General features: G+C 50.9%; 3 protein-coding genes and 1 non-coding gene across 4 annotated transcripts; 3 read left to right on the plus strand and 1 right to left on the minus strand.

The window, feature by feature from the left end:
* The first annotated feature begins 285 nt into the window (after window positions 1–285).
* LOC131206427 (mitochondrial enolase superfamily member 1-like) lies at window positions 286–7,409 on the plus strand. Its single transcript, XM_058198978.1, has 7 exons — window positions 286–446; window positions 549–770; window positions 858–980; window positions 6,276–6,426; window positions 6,493–6,650; window positions 6,718–6,860; window positions 6,926–7,409. The coding sequence occupies exons 1-7, from the start codon at window positions 354–356 to the stop codon at window positions 7,389–7,391; spliced, it is 1,356 nt and encodes a 451-aa protein (XP_058054961.1). The 5' UTR covers window positions 286–353; the 3' UTR covers window positions 7,392–7,409.
* Window positions 2,106–5,277, minus strand: LOC131206418 (uncharacterized). The gene is made up of 2 exons (XM_058198967.1): window positions 4,605–5,277; window positions 2,106–4,540 (listed from the first exon to the last, which is right to left on the minus strand). The coding sequence occupies exons 1-2, from the start codon at window positions 5,224–5,226 to the stop codon at window positions 2,124–2,126; spliced, it is 3,039 nt and encodes a 1,012-aa protein (XP_058054950.1). The 5' UTR covers window positions 5,227–5,277; the 3' UTR covers window positions 2,106–2,123.
* An 806-nt stretch (window positions 7,410–8,215) lies between the features above and the next one.
* On the plus strand, window positions 8,216–12,193 carry LOC131215718 (WD repeat and HMG-box DNA-binding protein 1). Its single transcript, XM_058210110.1, has 9 exons — window positions 8,216–8,292; window positions 8,375–8,612; window positions 8,679–8,919; window positions 8,979–9,452; window positions 9,514–10,436; window positions 10,513–10,773; window positions 10,849–11,007; window positions 11,412–11,528; window positions 11,663–12,193. The coding sequence occupies exons 1-9, from the start codon at window positions 8,216–8,218 to the stop codon at window positions 12,191–12,193; spliced, it is 3,021 nt and encodes a 1,006-aa protein (XP_058066093.1).
* Trnay-gua (transfer RNA tyrosine (anticodon GUA)) lies at window positions 11,123–11,215 on the plus strand. Its single transcript has 2 exons — window positions 11,123–11,159; window positions 11,180–11,215. It is a non-coding gene; the product is annotated as a tRNA-Tyr (tRNA).
* Window positions 12,194–19,949: the final 7,756 nt, after the last annotated feature.

Consider the following 19,949-nt stretch of genomic DNA (forward strand, 5'->3'; position numbering starts at 1 on the left):
ATTCATAGAAAACCCGTCGACGTCTTGGCTCGTTTTTTGTTTAAATAAAGAACCCGGAGTTTCAGGTAAAAATAAGTTCTCCATCGGGTCCTAGTCGTGGTTGTCTTCTTTGCTCCGTTTCAACGGTGATAAGAGATTTGAATCCCGTTTTGGTGGTAGTAGTGTGGCTCTCGTTCCACGACCACACTGCCAAACGCGTCTTGATCTTCGTCGAATTGACACAAATAAAACCGGACACCGGAGATAAAGAGCAGCGCGTCAAAGAGTTTTCAGTGCCGGAAGGCAAGAGCTTCAAGTTGTGTGTCACAGCGTCGGTACTGTTCCGCTTTACATCCACTAGGAAGTGCGGAGAAATGGTGAAAGATCGTTGCCTCCATATTAGCACCGTCAGTGCGCAGGATATCCGGTGGCCAACGTCACTGGGAGCGCACGGTTCCGATGCGATGGTACGTATGGGCCACCACCTACTGCCCTTGGTGGCAGTCCGAATGATTACGACTTTTGTTTTACCGATCTGTTCCGGATCTGCTGGCGGTCGGCGGAAGTAGCACACGGATCCGGATTACTCATGTGTTTACGTGACGATCGCGACCCGCGAAGGGCACACCGGGTACGGGATGACGTTCACCCTTGGTCGCGGTACGGACATTGTGTTGAAAGCGGTTCGTTGCATGCTGAAGCGATCCGTTGAGGGCCGCACAACGGCCAGCATCTACGAACGATTTGGCCACTTTTGGCGTGAGCTAACGAGCGATTCGCAGTTGCGCTGGGTAGGTGATGTTCCTACGATCTGCCTCTCCGTCGCTGTCGACGTTGTCCATTCTCGGGTTTCTTTTTCTCTGTCTGTCTTTTTGCAGATTGGCCCAGAGAAAGGGGTGACCCACCTGGCGGTGGCTGCCATCATCAATGCACTGTGGGATCTCTGGGGTAAGATACGCCAGGTGCCGGTATGGTTGCTGTTGGCCGAGATGGAACCGGAGGTAAGTGCCACGAGAGTTTGTTATCTTTCAGCCGGAATGTGTGTGTTGCGGACAAATTTATGGTGGGAAAGAACCCATGACGCTGGCCATTTCGGATACGATAGCCAACGATCAAAGATTTGTTGTCATTTGAGAAAAGAGAAAAAGACGACAAACACCGGGCGTACTTCAAATATACGATGAACCACTTTTATTTTTGGGGACATTCATAAAGGGCCACATGGTGCCCTTACGGTTCCGCGGGTCGACTGATTCTTGTCCGCTGCACCGGAGGCACCATCTCATTTTTAGTTCAAAATATGTTTTATTCCACCCTTTCGAAGAGCACGGTATGCTCTGTTCACAGGGCCAGCTGAGTTTTAGGTCGATCGCTGCTTGGTTTAGTCTCATTAGTGTTTTAAGTTGCATCATTTCAACTGTTTGCGCTCTCGTTCTACTACTACACCGTAAAAGTTATTTTTAAAAACAACACACCTAGTGGGTTATCGCTACCGAACAAACAGAAAAATGTTCACAATCATATATATCTATACCTCTTTATGTATATATATATATATGTATATATGTATACATTAATCAACAAAATTTTATTAGACTCTTTCTCTCTCGCCCGCGCTCGCTCGGCGCCTTTTAAATGCTGTCACAATATGCAAACACAACCGCCGCCGCGGCAAAGCTCTTGAGCACGCGACGCACTGTAATCCCGCACTGTGGAGTGTTTGTGCTTACGGCAGAGCGACGGACCCGCTTCCCGCGCGTCGGGTGAGCGGCCACCTCATCGTGTGTGCATTCTATAGGTTCCACAAGTTGCTGCAATTTGTTAGAATTCTCTTTCTGTACAGTCTACAATATCCAATTGACCCCTGGGGCATTCTAAGTGATTGTGGGTGTCCATGGCCACACACTGTGGTGCTCGGCAAAGGCAATGTGGGTCGTGCGGGGGGTGGTCAAATGGATGGCAAAGGATGGCGCTCACTACGCTTAGTGTACTAACTTTCTCTTTGCGGCCACCACCTCTACACTACGCTCGCCCTGGTTAGTGATGATTAGTGTCGGTTCTTCAAAACGAAAAAAAAAACAAACAAACCCCTATAAAATGATCGTAAGTCGATTGAACGTCGAAGGCCCGATCCGGAACCCGTTCTACTCTTCGTCATCCTCTTCCGGTTCGTCCTCTTCGTCTTCCTCTCGCCCTCTTCGACTGGTGCTCCTGCGGCCGTGAATGCCAATGCTAGGCCCATCCATGGCGTCGGCGGCCGCCACCAGTTCCTCGTCATCGTCGTCGTCGTCCTCGTCATCCTCCGGCTCGGGCTCGGTATCGTAGTCCTCGTTCACCGACCGTACACCTCCCCGTCCGTTAGCGCCGCCGCCACCACCGCCCCCGGCTGCCAGCTGATGGCTCATTGAGAAGTTGTTCTTGTTCGAGGGCTTCAGGCATACCGAGTCGGACAGTGACCCGGGGAAGCGCTGCAGGTAGCGCTCGAGCCGCAGAAACTTGATCGACACGAGCCGATTGTCGAACCACCAACCGTTGATCTCGTCGTGCACGATGCCGGCGTCCTTGGCCGAGGCGCACCGCACGTACACGCAGCAGCTGCTACGATCAAGCTGGATGTCGTAGATCTTGCACCGGCCGCCCACCTTCTCCAGGATGGCGTCCTGCACGATCGTCTTCAGGTTCGGATCGTTCACCTCGTACCGGTCAAACATTTGCCGTATCTTGAGGCACGGTGTCGGTGGATCGAGGATTTTGTTGCTATTGTCAAAGGCGGGACTTTGCCACTTTTTAGCACAGCTTGCCGCACCGGCCGGCCCGGCACTGATACGGGCCGTGGCAGCGGCGGTACTGCCAACGTTGACGGTACTGGCCAGTGGTGCCGTGTCGATCCAGCGCATCATCTTGAAATCTTCTCCGCCAATTGAGCCGACCTCGAAAGCGATCCGGCTTTCGTTCTGCTCCAGAAACTGTATTGCTTCGTTCCACGCCCAGCCGAGCTTGCGCCGGTTGGCCGGTGCCAGGAGTCGGTCGCGCAGATGCATGAGGACAACACGCGCATCGGGCACAGTCGTACCGGGTGCTGTCGCACCATTGGCCACCATTGCCGCTTCCGAAGCCGTTGCTGCCGCCTGACTGACGGCGTGCAGAATTTCGCTGATCAGCCCACTGACCTGCTCGCGCCGTTTCTGCTTCACGTACACGACAAACTTGTAGAAGTAGTTCGCCACGAAGGCGAGCAGCGCGGCCAGCGCTAGACCACCGACGATGACGAAAAACTTTTGAAACTTGTTGTACAGCATGCACCCGAACGGAAGCTTCGGTTTCAGGATGGTGTAGTGGTTCGCTTTTACCGGGCGCCGTTCGACCACCTCCGCGAAAGTGATCGGCTGCCCATCGGCATCGCAGTGATCGATGTGCCACTGTGGGTTCCGATCGATCAAGTACTCCATCGCGTGCAAGTGCCGCGTCAGCTGGGGGATCAGCACGGACGGTGAGTGTTCCTTGGCCTTCTTCAGTACCTCACCGGGTGACATAATACTCGAGGCGATGCTGGACGTTTCAATGCCCCCGGCAGATGCCGCCACTGCCGCCGGATCCCTTCGGCAATGATACGCCTCGACCCGATGCTTCAGTTCACTGCCCACCAATTTCAGTAGCTCCAGGGCCGGTTCCACGTCCGCCGCCAGGACACAGTCGGTTCCACTCAACACTCCTGCGCTACGGCTATCATCGCACAGATCGTACCGGGTGTCGATCGAGCTGAGGGTGCTCGCCAGATCCGTACTGATCGTCATGTACATGAGGGCCACCGACACGAGGAATGCCACCAGCAAGCAGAGCAGGGCGCAAGGCACGAACGTTTGCTTGAAACCGTAGTGCTCGTCCAGCTTCGTGATCAGATTGCCGATCGCCACACGGAACGGTATGGCCGGTGGTTCCGGTGAGGGTTGAGCGTGCGTTACGATATCGTTTTCATCGAGCTCGTGCTGCTGACCTCCGACGGCACCTCCGAGGACGCGACTGTACCTCTGACGAATGTGATTACCGGCCACGAGCGGAGACGGTGGGCTGGGTGAAGATGGACCACCCGTTGAACCCAACTTGAAGTGACCGGCAATGCTTCGGTAATGCAGTGGATGGATGGGCGCACGCGAGTTGTGCACCATCGGATTGGCTACCGGTGATGGAGTGGTGCTGTACCGTGACGGTGGAATGATGCCACCACCCGGATTGCTACGACGACCAATGATTCCACCGATGGCACTGTTGTAGTTCTCTTGCGATACGGTTTCTCCCCGGAGTTGCATCAAGCGCCTCGTGTACTCGCTTACGTAGGGAGGTGAATCTCCACCGGCACTACCGGCACCGGAAGACCCGTTCGAGACATTCGAATCATTCAGCAGCGTACTATTGTTGTTGTTGTTGTTGGTGCTACTGCTGCCACTGTTGTTGTTGCTGTACATGCTGCTGCTGGCCGACGGTGGTGTAATGTTTTGTGCGGCCAGGGCCGTTTTCCGAAACAGAGAACTGTGGTACGATGGTGCCGGTGATGGGTTGCTTCCTGCGACGGGGCGATAAGAAAGGAAACTCATTGACGATGGGATGGGGGGGGGGTTGCTTTCAACTCCATCGTAACTGACCATAGGTTCGCTGAGAGCCCCACAGAGCGGACGGTGAATAGTCTTCCTCGTCGTGGTCGTGCCTCAGGACCGGCGAAATGTAGATCTGTGACGGGGAATGGGAAGACTTTTTGCCACCGCCGCCACTGGCACCGTTCGCACCGAGGAACGGAGAGTTGCCATGGTTACTAAAACTATGCTGAGATGATGATCCTGGTGATGATATGCTGCTATTGAGAAGCGTTCGCTTCAAAGGTCCAACTGACGGCGGCGGCATTGATGACACCGCAGGAGGCGGGACCGCTAGGCCGTCACCGGCCACCGTAGCGCGCTGACTCCTTCCCAAGCGTTTGGCAGTTCCGGGTGTACCGCTCTTGGGTGCGGCGTACGACTTCCGTTGTGCCGCTGTCACCTTGCGGCCCTCGCCACTGTCCGACTCTTCGCTGGAACTGTAACGCAACACGGCGGACGACTCGCGGCGCAGTTTCTGCTTCTGCTCGTCCAGATGGCGGCGAAGTTTTTTGATCAAAATTTTGCGTGTCGTGAACGTGACAGGCATGTTCGGGAAGCCATACTTCACGAGCTCCAACCTCAGCTCTTCGTCGGACAGGCTGTTTAGGTTATCCATGCCGCACCGGTGTCTGCTGAATGTGTTGCCCCTAAACTATTTCCGGCAACCTCGCCGTATTGCCGTACCCCGCCAAAAATCACTCCGATAGTACGGGTTCTTACGTGCAACTCACTTGCCCAAGACTCCTGTTGCACACTCTCCTCACTCTTCGCGTAGCCCGCTCTCTCTCTCCCTCTCTCTCGCTCTTTTGTCGGACTAGTTTTCACTGGATTCGTTGTCTCTCTCTTTCGGCGCATCACATTGCACACAAAACTCGTGAAATGGCAACGGCGGCGCCCAACAGAGATGGGAGATGGTCAGGTGGCGTCACTTCCTTTTGCCATGCACAAAATGCACAAACGATGCACAAAATTCGCCTCTCACTTGGCTCCTTTCGGTGCTGGGGTTATTTTCTTAGCAGAAACGGACCGACGAACGACCACAGCAAACATACACACATTCACTCCAAGAATGTTTGTCTAAAACCATTTCGGACGGGAGAGAGAGACAAATTGAACAGCGAACGAAGAACGAACGAACGAAATTGAACGAAGAAGTGACAGTCGCACCCGACAGTTTAGTGTTGCTCGTCGTACGCTTCCAAGTTTGACAATTTTCAAAATGCAACTGCTCATCGGAGCATAATTTCTTTACAAAAAACCTAGTGTTACTGCTAGTGTTTGCGAAATCTAATGTTTCGTTAAACTAATTAAAAAAGTAATACAATCATAAAAACTGATTAATGTTTTTACTGCGTATGTTAGCTTTATTCAAAATGAAACATTTTCGTCAATTTGCTGAAACACGTTTTGCTAAGAATAGGATCCGTTTTAGCTTCCAAGGCCACTAGTCGATTGAGCAGGTCATTCATTTTCTCGTTTATCACTGCGAGCTCGTGAAATATCCTTTCCGCGACATCTCGAGACAGCGTCATCGTCGTATTTGATTCTGATACTGGGGGGCTACGTAACGTAACTGTGAAGCTTAATAGTGCCAGAAAACGCGATAAAAAGCAAAATCATTTATTATTGTTTTAATTACGATTTAACCCTATCGTTCGTCTGAAGGAGCTGGTTTCTACGATTGATTTCCGGTACATCGAGGACGTTATTACACCGGAAGAGGCCATTGGCATCCTGCGAGAAAGCAAATCCACGCGGAACGAGCGCATAGAGCACGTTCGCAAAACCGGCTATAAGGCCTACACGACACAGATAGGTAATTGATTTTGTTTCTTATTCGAAACGCCCGTTCACGACGATTGCTTCACGACTTTGCTTGCAGGATGGCTCGGCTACGATGATGACACTATTCGTGGGTTGTGCAAAAAATATCTGGCAGCCGGTTTTACGGCGTTCAAAATAAAGGTCGGCCAAGATTTGGAGGATGACATGAAACGTTGCCGGTTGGTGCGGGAGGAAATTGGTTGGGAAAATCTGCTGGTGAGGCACACTTTTCGGCAAATCTTCCGGCGGGTTGAAGCTAGTAATTGCTATCGTTCGATTCCAGATGGTGGACGCAAACCAAACATGGAACGTTTCGACGGCCATTGAGTGGATGAAACAGTTGAAACAATTCAAACCCTTCTGGATTGAGGAGCCCACATCTCCAGACGATATTCTTGGCCACGCCAAAATTGCCGAGGCACTAAGGTATGAGCTGCACTAAGGTGGGGAGGTCTTTTGGCATTATCTAACACTTTCTTTCCACGCCACAGGGAACATGCGATCGGTGTGGCCACTGGAGAGATGTGCTGTAATCGTGTCATGTTCAAACAGTTTATGCAGGCCAACGCACTCGAGTTTTGTCAAGTTGATTCGGCCCGTATCGGAGGTGTGAATGAGCTGCTGGCCGTCTATTTGATGGCGAAGAAACTGAACGTGAAAGTATGCCCCCATGCTGGCGGAGTAGGCCTTTGCGAGATGGTTCAGCACTTGCAAATGTGGGACTTTTGTTCCGTCTCCTGCACGATGGAGGGTCGTATGATTGAGTTTGTCGATCAACAGCACGACCAGTTCGTTTATCCGGCCCTGATCGACAAGAAAGCGTACTACGTGGCTCCGAAGGCACCTGGCTACTCTACCGAGCTGAAGGAAGAAGCTATCGCTCAGTTCGCCTATCCGGATGGCACCGAATGGAAACGAATGTTTGACGAAGGAATTTTTAAACTTGAAAATTATTAATTTAAACCCTGTGCGCAACGGTCGGTTTAAAGGGCGGTCTACACGCTGCGATCTGGCAATGCAATATCGCTTGAAGTGACATCTCCGGAGATGTCATAAATGTCACGGCCGCGGGTGGAAATCTGAAGACTCGACATGCAATTTGTGAACAAATTTCAAAACAGGGTCAGTTTGTCGGTTGGACATGTTGGAATCAGCCATGGAAGCAACACTGTGTTGGTTTGCCTTACCATTGTGCTTTTCGGTTAAAAAGCGAAAAAAGAACGTGCGAAGAGGTTACAGTGTCGAGGAAATTGCTTTTAAATGGCATCGTATGCCTCCGCCTTTTTATTCCGATCACTATATTTTTTATTTTTTAGTTGCCAAAGACATGGCAGACTTTCGTAAATTTTTATAAATTCAGTTACACACTTTCGCGAACGTTGACGAAGCGTCCAAAATATAAATGAGAGGCCAAAACAAAACATCAACAAGTCAACCGACAAACTGACCCTGTTTTGAAATTTGTTCACAAATTGCATGTCGAGTCTTCAGATTTCCACCCGCGGCAGTGACATTTATGACGTCTCCGGAGATGTCACTTCAAGCGATATTGCATTGCCAGATCGCAGCGTGTAGACCGCCCTTAAGGACGATTGAAACATTTCAATGCAACGTATCTATTGGGCTGCGTGCTGGTGGGGGCCGGTTGCAAGCATGCAGCCATCGGGAATAAAATGTCAAACGCATATTTTGGCGGGTTATTGAATGGTCGAAGTTGTTTTTGCCCGTAGAGAAATTTTGTGAACGTTTACGTGTTTTTAAGTCTTCAATAAGTTTCTAAAATGCCACTGAAACAGTCGCCAATGCGCTTTGCGCATATCATGGGCTACACCACCTTTGTGTACGAGAAAGATGGAGCGTAAGTCGCAAACAACGACCGAAACATTGGTTGGCACAGGGCGAGAAGTTTTCATTTCACTATTCCATCTTATATTTGGCAGCGCCGTTATAAGTGTAGGCTATGATGGAGATCTTCGAGTATGGCCCGGATTTGGCGACACAGATCCACCGACAATGTGTCTTGGGGAGCATTTGTGGGCGGTGTTACAGCATGATGATCGATTGCTTCTTGCTGGCCATCTCAACACCGTTCAGGCTTACAAGTATCCCTCAATGGAAAAGGATGGAATCGTGTTTCGCTTCACTGCCTACGTCACGAGCATAGTAAAAAACGAACATGTAAGATGAACATGCCGAGGAAAGTGCAGGAACGTACATAACACCTATTTCCGTTGTCGCCCACAGTATCTGGTTGCCGGGTCCGAAGATGCAACCATTAAAATATTAACCCTCAAGAGCGGCAAACAGTATGTACTGGACAACCTGGGAGGACCCGTGATTAGTATGGACGTGAGCCGGAAGAATATGCTTGCGGCCAGCATGGGCAACGGAGAGATGTGCGTTTGGAACATGGATACGAAAGAGTTGTTAAACACCTTTGAGGGTCTTCCAAAGGTGAAGAGCTTTGAGGTTGCTCTGTATTTCGGTAAGTGCTTAAACTGATTTACAAGCGTCGCGCATTCCTCACATTTTCTCGTACTGCAGTATCGCCCAGCTTTGAACCGAAAAAAGGGGCATATTTGGCTTACCCCGAAGGAAATAAAGTTATCATCGTGAGCACCAAAAGCTGGAAGGTGGTGCGGACGCTTTCCAACAGCAAAGCTCTGTCGGACCTAACGGTTTGCTGTTACTCGCCCAATGGCGCACTGATTGCTGCTGGTAATGAATCGGGGGAAATCACGATATGGAAAAGCAAAAGCGGAAAACTGATCGAAGGGCTGAAATCGTTCGACGACAATCCGATCACGAAGATCGCGTGGAATCCGCAGAACCAAGAGGAGCTGGCAATTTCGGACGGGAACGGACAGATCGGCACGGTGACCGGAATAGTTGTCGAGTACGATGAGGACGACATGGAAGACGAGGAATGCGATATTGTCGCGATGGCGGAGAAGGAAGAGGAACAAGAGAAAGAAGAGCAACAAAAGAAACAAGACGGAGCAAAAGCTACCAATGAAGGTAAGTGTCGTAACGGTTATGTGGCCGATTTGTACTAATCCACCGTACATTTGTCTCGTAGATAAAAGGGATGGAAAAGTGGCGGCTGTGGTTACACCGGCAATCGTGAATCCCTGTGACGATCCCGACGATGATAATAACGAAAACTGCATCCAGCTGGAAAAGTTGAAATCGCAAGTCATGGGTGGAACACAAAGGGAAACCATGGCGTTTGCCGACTTTGGCGATGATGACGACGATAGAGCCACGGTCCGAAGTGACCGCCAGCCAAAATCATTTCCTCAGCAGGCTTCCTTCCAACCCGGGGCCACCTCGCTGTTTTCCGAACACTGCTATCTGGCATACAACCATGTCGGAATCGTGCGACGCCACGAGACCGATCAGGAAAGCTCCATCGACGTAGAGTACCACAGTACGGAGCATGGTTCCGGTTTCAATTTACTCGGCTCTACTCACACGATGGCCAGCCTAAGCGAAACCGTACTGGCCATTGCATCGCCGAGCGAAGACGGGAAGCCCAGCAAAGTGGTTTGCATCAATCACTTTGCTTTCGGGACACGCGAGTGGAGCTTCACGATGCCAAATTGCGAGGATATCATCGCTGTGGCCGCTTCTGAAAAAAGTGTCATCGTGGCTACCGATAGCCGCTTCTTGCGTATCTACACTGCCTATGGAACGCAGCGGGAGATATTTAGCGTAGCGGGCCCGATCGTTGCCCTGGGAGCGTACGGAGATCACTTTCTCGTTACCTATCACAGCGGGCCAGCGAATGAGGATCAACACATCACGATGATGATGGTAACGTGCGTGGGCTCGAAACTTCGCTGCCGCGAAGTACGTGTCCCGTTGTCGGCTCGTTCTGAGCTACGTTGGATCGGCTATACAGACCGTGGATCGCCGGTGGTGTACGATAGCGCCGGTGTGCTCAATCTTTACCATGCTCCGTCCAACCTGTGGATGCCGATCTTTAGTGCAGAAAACATGGTAACACCGAAACGCGATGACTCGACGATGCATAATCGAAATACTCAATCGATTTGCTTTTTTCTTGTTCATTTAGAACGGTAAAAATGCATCGGACACTCTGTTTATTATCAAGGTATCCGAGTCGACGCAGCACGTGCAATTTTTGCAATGCCGAGGGGCCAAGTATCCGCTGACGTACCCCAAACCCATTCCGATGGAGCAAACGTTGGCGCTGCCGGTTTGCGATAACATTGCCGCCAAAGATCAGCTCGAGGACGAACTAGTCCGATTGCTGTACCTCAAGGTGGACGATCCAGACGCAGATTTCAAGGAAAAGTCTATCAAATTGTTTGTGGTAAGTGTATGCACAATGTGTCTCAAAAGATGTTTCTAATGCGATGCGATGTGGTTGTCCCTTTTCCCAAATCAGATGGCGTGCCACAATGAAAGTGAATTACGGGCAAAGGAGTTGGCGGAGAGACTTGGTTCAACCGAGTTAGTTCCGCTGTTGATTAAATATGCATCCAAAGTACGCCGTTTTCGTCTGGCAGAAGCGATGGCCACGATGCTGCCCGGGCTTCAAAAACAGGTAAAGTTTAGCGATAAATGCTTAAAACTCCGTTTGAGCGAACGCGGAGTGGAGAGAGTGTGTGCGTTAGTTGCCTTCACTGTTAAGTAGGCCGTTAGTGTCCGATGTGTTCAAGCCTTCGATAGCTCAGTTGGTAGAGCGGTGGACTGTAGAGGCACGCCAAGCAATAGTAATCCATAGGTCACTGGTTCAAATCCGGTTCGAAGGAGCGCAAAGAAACTTTTTTCCAGTATGGAGAGTCATTTTCTCCTGTGTAGCACTTTTTATAGTAAAAAGTGAAATAATTTTCTTATTACTCTCAGTGATAAAAATTAAAAACACTAAAAAGAGTTCCTATGTGGTGAACGTGGCTGTGAAAGACGATGTGACCTTTTTTTTTTATTATTCTGTCGCCACGCATACAGGAAGAGCAAGAAGAAAAGGTGGAGCAGGAAAAGGAGCAAGAGAATGTGGCCTTTGCGAGCGAACTGCAGCACATCAATCTTCAGGCGATTACGAAGAAGGACACGACACCGAAAATAGTAAGTGCCACCCGATTGCCAGCTGCTGTTTCCGATCCCTCTAGCTGTGTCGGCATAGATTCTTCCCAGTGGCCCAGTTTTCTTTCCTTTTGCCAACCATCCAATATCATCCGTTTTCTTTCATTCGCCGATAGAAACCGCTTCCAGTTGGCACCAAGCGGGCAAACAATCCATTCCGCAAGGCGACACCCGCTGGCGGCGATGCTACATTATCGTCGTCGCCCGCATCGTCGCCGGGCGGTACCAACCCGTTGGAACACTTGACCGGCAAAGCGATCGGGTTTGCAGCCAGTCCCGGAAGCTCAAGGACAGCATCTTCCGAGGCGGCCACCGGGACAGGGCAGGACGAAAATCGTCCGCAAAATGGTGCGGGCAAACGGCAGGACTCGGCTGGAGGCAATAAGTTTCTGCCCTGGTTCGAGGAAAATCGAACCGAGCTGCAGGGGCGCCATCCGGAGGCTGGCGAGTCCGAGTTGATCAAAATCGGAATGCGAGAGTTTCGCACCCAGCAACAGCAGCAGAAATCAACTGCCGGAGAGGATGGTGGTGTCGAAAGTGGCACCACCACCCCGAAGGCGGCAGAAAAGCGCAAGCTTGACGAAACGGATCAACCCGAAAGCGGTGTCTCCAAGTTGGCCAAGTTTGGGTTCGTGAAGAATGCTTAGATGTTAAGGTCAGTGTTAACTTTATTCATTAAACTTTACTCTTTCCGGGAGGGAAATCAAACTGCTCGTCAAAGATGCATTCCATACCGAAACTGTGCAGATATCACGCTAACCGGAAGCAACTATCCATCACCAATCACTGTGTGTGCCCCCAAGAGAGATCCGTGCACTAATTGGCGATCGGCAGGGAAACCGAGATCCAACCGAAGGTTTTCTGTTTATGTGTGCCATTAGGAGGTGCATTGTTGTCCGTCCTCTTGTGTCACTCAATCATCGGTCGTTACCACGGAGAGTGTGCCGAAAGTGCCAACCATACGGTCGGGGCGGCCGCGGAAAGAAGCGGTTAAAATAGAACTCTCTTTCCCACGTGCGCATCGATCCTTATTGATTGCGATACACGGCGAAGGCGAAACACGTCCCGGATCGAGCCACCAAATCGATCAAATCAATTACAAACCGTCGACTCATCGGCGTGCATCCTCGATGATTCGATGATGATGGGTGACCCTTCAACAGATTCGATCGGTGGTTCGATTGGGGGTAGTAATCCGCTTGAAGAATTGACAATCGTCAACTCGTTCATCATCCATCAACCAGGATGCCGACTGACTTCCGGGATTCGGAGGCCCAATTTTGTTTTTCTCTTCTCGGCTTCGGCACACGCCGCCTCGTTCCCCCCTCCCGGGGTCAGCTGAAGCCGGTCACAAAGCGGGCTCTCTCATAGGGGAAGCGGATACACCGATGCGGTTAATTATAGGATTGGGATCGGGTTGACTTTTCCATTTGCGTTTGTCACCCATTCGCCTTCCCCCGGGGCGTGCGGTGGTCCATTTCGGAATGGAAATCAGAAGAGGCTCCGAGCTCCGCGTGTCGGCGAATTATCGTCCGACGGGCATGAAATGCGGCATGTTCCGGTTGACACTTAAGCCATGAGGCGCACCAAAGGGACACTTCAATTAATCGACCTGCGCCCGAAATGTGACAATAGTTGTGACATTTTTTCAGTTTTCCATTCAAAATGCGTGCCCCACTTTTAATGGTGCGTGCAGATGCGAGTGTTCTCAACGCACCTCGAACGCGCTGCGTTAAGATTTGGAAATTAATGATTAGCTTTAGGGCGCTGCCCAAAACGTTAATCTCGTGGCACTTGATTAATTATCCGTGGGTCCAAGTATCGAGAAGATAGTAAATCCCGCCAAGCCCGCCACAACCGTGTTCAGAGGCATCGGCGTTCGATCCGTTCGCTCCCACAAACCACCGGCGGCGCGTGCATGAGACCGCTCGGTGTGCCATATTCCCGTGCGACTCGCAAGAAGTGGATCAATCGCAGCGGAAAATTCTCCCTTACGGGAAAAAGTAGGGAGACAAACGCGTGCGCCCCGGCACCGCGGAGTGTGCGTGACCTGACGGGGGGCTACTGGCCACCTTTTTTTCTGTTGTTGCTCTGTGTCTTCTTCTTGGCTTCAGCGGTGTCGTTGCTCGCGCTGCCATTTTTCCCACCCAAAAGCTGGGAACCGAAGAACATTCCTATGGGAACCGGACCGGAGTGAGTGTGGTTCTCGTGCGAACTTTCCATTTCATCGCTTCGTCCGGTGAGAACCGATGTTGTCGCGTGTGTCGGGTCGGGCCGGGCTCTGGGAATGGCCCAGAATTCGTGTGGCAGCACTTGACGGAAGTGACGAAGCTCCCCGAAAGGGTGAGAAGACAGTTGGTGAGATATGCGCGATCGCAGATAGAGAGAGAGACAGAGAAGGGACGATCAGAATGCGCGTTGATCGCGCAGGCTAATAAGATAAGATCGCAATGAAGTGAGAACAGCAGCACTCAGTTGACACTTGTTCGGCCAGAAAGTGGTCAGCCTGTTTCCAATCTGTGCCACGTGGACAAATAGAAGTGTAAATCGTTACACTTTGGACAATTGGTACAATTGTGATTCGAATCGGGCGCGTAAAAAAGTGAAATCAACCGAAAGGGTAAGTGCTCTTCCATCGACATTGGTCGCCAGCGTCGAATGTTAATATCAATTCCGATCGCGTTAACAACAACAACCACGACGACGAGGACGAGAAGATTTGTTTACTCGAATTCGCCCTCCAATCCAAGCGGAGTGTCGTTTATCGCGCCACTTGCGATAGCGGAGTGTAGCGCACTTAGCCAACCGACTCATAAAAAAAGATATCTACCGAAAAAGGAATGATGGACCGGAACAAGTGCCCGTCGCGCCGTTACGGAATGCGCCGGAAAGGGGTTGCAGTGTAGTGGAGAAGAGCAAAAATGGAACCGTGGTGGTGGCAAACGTAGCAGCAGCAAAGTTCACGTGGGACTCATCGGGACCCAAGAAGGAGGGGGGGTTATAGCGTTACCGTGGGACCGTTCGGATCGATGGGAAAGTTCCTCCGGAGCGGCCACCGCCGTTCCCCCGCGGGTCCGTTCTTTCGGTTTTCTGTTTCTATATCACTCTCGTTCGTTTGTGTGTTTTCATTTCGGTTCGGTTTCCACTGTGGGAAATATTGGCCACTGTGGGAACCACAAACACGGGCGGTGCGGAATGAGAAGGCACGCGCCCGCGTCGTTGCCGCATCGTTATCATCGGCTATCGCGAAAGGGAGAACCATCGGGTTAGAACTCGTGGTTCCGTGGGCAGTGTTTATGAGAATTTCTTCTTCTGAATGAAAAAAAAAACTTACTAATACTCCCCAAGACGGATCGGAAACCGGGCCGGGGTCGCGGACCAATACCGGTACGCATAATTGAACCTAATTTTGGCTATCATGTTTCCGTTCCCATGTACGCCGTGTGCACCCCAAAGCGCGGCCACAAATGATGCGTTTTTATGGTTGGCCCCGGGAACAGGTTGTTTTCCCTCGGTGGAATTAAGCAACCACGGCCCGGAATGTGACCGGGAGCGATGGCTCACTCTCACGGGGTTCGTTGCACCCCTTGAAGCCGTTTAATCGTTTGCAAATCGTGGCCAAATGGCCTGGTGACATTTAAATATTGCGCACACAACCGGGTGCCCGGTGCCCGCTGCAATAAAACGCAACGAGAAGCCGAACAAACAACAAAAAAAAAGGAACGATTTCAGACAGGGGATGACGATGCATTTGCATCAGGCACACCAATGCGCTGGTGCAGAAAGTTCCATCAGGACACCTTCACGGGAACACGCGAACCCGCGAGGGGAAGCGAATCCTTGGGAAAACAAGCTCTCTCTCCTGGCGGAACCCCTTGCACGCGCCATGAAAATCTCGCCCTTTTCACGGGCGAATCCCACGACACCGGAGATCACACTCGACGGATCCCGACCTGGCTCCCGGTCTCTCTCTCTCCCGGCTGGCCAATCGGTAAACAATTTTCTCATCGGAAAAAAAAGTTTATTACTCCGACCGGAGCCGATGGGAAAAGTTTCCGTTCGGGTAGCGCGGGGCCGATCGCAAGGGTGTAGGATGTGTTGTGGCCTCGGCCCTCTCGGGAGAGATAATTATGTTCCCTGTGTGTCTGTTATTGCGATTTCGACTCATGTGACTTTTCTGGTCAATTGTAGCCGAGCGAAGGAACGCTAGAACGAGTCATGCATGGCCGACTCCGGAGACCGACGACCACCCGACGACCGACCCAGTGAACAATTTTGAGAGCCCGAGGCTGCCCCTCTGCCTGCGACGCGGCGGAGGAAGGCTGAGACGAGTGAGATCGAACGCCCCTCTGCCTGCGACGAGGCCGAGGAAGGGCGATCTCGCAGCGCACGAAGTGAGAATGAGACGCGTTCGTTGGTTGCCGGGGAAAGAACGGAAGGAATCCCCGTGAGTTTGAAATCGCCGTGAGTTTGCTGGTGGAAGACGAACGTTGGAGAGAAAGAAAAAGGAATAGAAATAACAGAGACAGCGAGATCGTGGCAAACTCCCGAAGTACCGAGGGTCCGACAGTCTCTCTTTAAGTTTTGGTGAATCGGGACGAAAACTCTGCCTCTGTTTTTTCTAAGTGCCAAGTGTAAAGTACCAAGTGCTTGTGCTTCTCTGTCGGGTGATCCTGATAGAAATAATCCAGGTAAGTTTATTGGACAGTATTCAGTGACAACCAAATAATGTTGAAATGTTTTCGCTTTGCTCGTTTCAGATGTCCAATCAGATGTCCAGATGGGATGCAAAGGATACGATGCAATGCATTTTTCTAAGGCGCCGAAGGCAGCTACGCACCAAATTGTGAACCGCTAGTGCAGAGTGAAGAGTGTATGCCAAAAAAGAGAGAGAAAATATATCGAAATGTACCGCCCAAATACGAACTGTTTCATTTTGGTTAGGGGGAATATGGGAGAAAGAAAACGAAAAAAGCGAGAGAACACACACGTGAGAGACAGGGGGCCGCTCGGTGAGAGAATTTAAACGGCTCCTCACTCCATGGACCTTTCGGCTCCTCACAGCGATTCTTTCATATAACGCTATATGGGGGAAGGTATTCGAGACAGCCGTTCGGAACCGAATGAGGACCGGATAAGGATTGGATTTTTTGGTGAGAAGAGAGAAAATGTTCACTGGGGAATGTCCCCGGGAGGGGCGGGGAGCGGAAAAGTGCTGTTTGAATGCGCGTCTGGACGCCGCCTGGGCCTACGACTGCTGCTGACTGACACATTTCGCTGCTTTTCTGGCCACTGAGACGGCCGTCGTTGTCACAACCGCTGCGCGCGCTTCCTTCCTGCTTCGACGACCGCGACCGCGACGACTATCTTCCCGCGAGACCGAGGTGCTTTCGTGTTTCCCATGCGCTCGATAAGCGTGTGACTGGGAAAAACCGGCGGCCGGTTCGGTTCGAAGCCAGGAGCCCTTGTGCTCGGAGTTCTATTCTCTGGACCGCGCGCCGGTGGGATCCGCACTGTGACGGACACCAGTGCCTTCAGCGCTGCTGCAACGATGACGAGATGTTCTCGGGATGCCCGCCTATGACTTTTGCCCATCGGTGTGTGACCATGAAATAGGTGGGCGCCACGTCAATCGCCAATTACTGGTTGATTTATGGCCACCTTACCACATCGTAATGCAACGAAAGGTCCTGCGTCATGCGGAAATCATTAGGATTTTCGGTTGTGCGCGAGATTGTGGGCTTTAAAGCCCTCACCTTTAAAATCGCACCGTGGCTGGTCTGTCACAATAGAAAGGAATCGGGCAAGGACACACGCCACCAATTAACCGACGGGCCCTGATGCCGTAGTAGGCACTGCCACCGATCGATCCATCTCGTGTGTCGTCTTTTGTTGTTTGAGCTTCATTTTCGATTCGATTGTCTTCTTCGCTGACGCCTACGTGTTGACCATCTGGTGACCGTGGTGGGCGGACAACTTACCACGGAATGGCGCAAAGGTTGATGGCACTCACAGGCAGTGGTCACTCGATTACAAACGCCTCCGTATGGCTTCTGTGTCGACAGCTGCTTTAAAGTGGGATGATGCGCCTACTAGACTGTGCGTATCCTGCGAAACTTGACGTTAAGTGGATTGCTGTGTTGTTGATTGTGGCGAATCATCATCCTTCGGGGTTCTGGTTTTAAAGTGCTGGATGACCACAGCTGACCACCACCGTAAAGGGAATTGTTTTTCTGCGGCAACTGTGGGATGGTCTTTTTCCCCGGCAGGCAGTCATTGCGAAAATGGGCCGTGAAGATTTATTCACGGCCGCCTGTCCTGGGTTGGGTGAAGTGTTTTTAGAGAATTATAGCGGAATTAGTTCCGCTCTGCCAAATTTTCAAATGTTTTCACTTGCAATCAACTTGTTCGATGTGTTTTTTTACAGCGCCACATTCAGCCATGAGAGAGGATACACTTTGTGAGGGGTAGCCACTTCATGTTCCGATTATTCATGCATCGTTTTTTACGTTGCACCACTGGAAAGGACAATTCGAAAGCGGTGATCCCTCCCGTCGTCAGCCGATTCGTTGCGGCGTATAAAATTAGTACTGAAATTGGCGTAAAATATCAGAAACTTGTTGTTCAATCTGCGATAAACTTAAAATCCGATGATAATGTGGCTAGGGTGGTCGATTGCGATATTTGTAAATTTTATTGATATGTTGACGACTGACCATAAACTGTCCCGCGACACTGAACGTGGACGTGGAACGAATTGCACGGCACACGAAATGGACTGTTAATTTAACCCTCATAAAAATCGAATTTTATAATTTCACCCACAGTTGGCAACATTTATAACGCCCTCTGTGCGTGCGTGGTCTCTCGATCATAACGTCCGCCGATTGAATTTATTTCATTTCGAGTCCGGACGACAGTTATAATCTGCAAACTGCTTCACTCAGCACGACGTTGGTTGGACAAATAAATTACCTCAGAGCCGATCCGTTGGACAATCGGTGGTCCGTCCCGAGGGCTGAGGTCCATCTTTTGCATGCGATTGCCTTACCTTACCACGTGCATACGCGACCCCAGACAAAAGGACACCTTCCTCCACGGCGGGGACCGTAATGGTGCAAATAATCAACATCCCATTGAAGTGAGTTACGAGCGAAAATATTTTGGATCGTAAATAATTTAAAGCTTTGTGCGGGGCAAAGCGTTTTCGAATCGAATTTGCATCGGCCAACAATTATTGACCATCGCGGTTCGGGGGCATAATCGTAAAATCAGGCTACAAGTATCAACCGATTCCTCCCATTCGGGAACCGCAAGATTCACTGCGTGCCGCATAAGCGGAGCCATTCATTAAGGGTATTCCCTTCGCACTGTAATGCTGAATGTTCGACGTTTGAAATTGAAATTTGATTATTACAAACTATCCAATCCCGAACGGGGACGTGGTGAGGTCCTTCGGCGCGCTGACAATCGATTAAAGGGGCCAGCGGTCGATCATCATCGGTGCGATTTTGTCTCGAAACGGGGCCACTCAAAACAGTCGGTGGCGAGTTTTAGCAACACGTGGCCGATTTTTTTTTAATATTATTTTAAGGCTTTATTCGTGCAACAATTAATTGGCACATTTTTGGTGGCCATCTAATAATGTATCTTGAGTATTCAGAAAAAATAATAAAGTTGCTTTAAATTTATTCTCTGTCCCGCGAAGTAAAGTAGAACGCCACTGTTCGAACGGAGACTTCAAACAAATGAAACCTCTCCGACAGGCGATGCGGCACGCGGCGGCGGACAGGACGAGCGGTGCGCGTGTTAAAGTGGATGTTCGTCCCTCGTCCCTCGTCCACGAAAACGGGCCCCGACCCGTGGAAGGGTCGTACGGGATGGAAAAGGAAGTTGTAAGTTTAATTAACATCCGCCGGCCCATGTTGGGTTTTTGTTACAATATGTAGCATTGGGTCTCCCATTGCCGCCGAGGTCGAGGAGATTTTAAATGGGCTCTGGCCGAGGTAAAGGACACGAGTGCGAGGGCCGGCTGATTTCCGTGAATTGGAAACATTCTACAATCGCATTCTTTTCGTATCCTTCTCCCGGTTCACCACGCATCGCGCATCAACGGTCTCATTTGGCGCACACGTGACCGAGCGCGTGTTGGTCGTTTTTGGGTGATTTTCGAGCCTGGCGCATTTATTTCATGGCCGTCCGCTGCTGGCCCCGGGATCGAAATTATGATTCTAATTTTTATTGCGATTGTTTTATGCATCCGTCCCGGGTGTGGGTGCATAAGGGTGGCGCCGCAGTGAGTAGGTGCCTTTCGGATGGGTTCCGGGAAGACGCTTTACTGTGTTGGTTTGTATACAATTGCGTAGCATAAAGCATAAAAAAAAGCAGCTTGACGTGCTCTCC

This window comes from Anopheles bellator, chromosome 1, assembly GCF_943735745.2.
Source record: "Anopheles bellator chromosome 1, idAnoBellAS_SP24_06.2, whole genome shotgun sequence".
In the NCBI taxonomy this organism is placed as follows: domain Eukaryota; kingdom Metazoa; phylum Arthropoda; class Insecta; order Diptera; family Culicidae; genus Anopheles; species Anopheles bellator.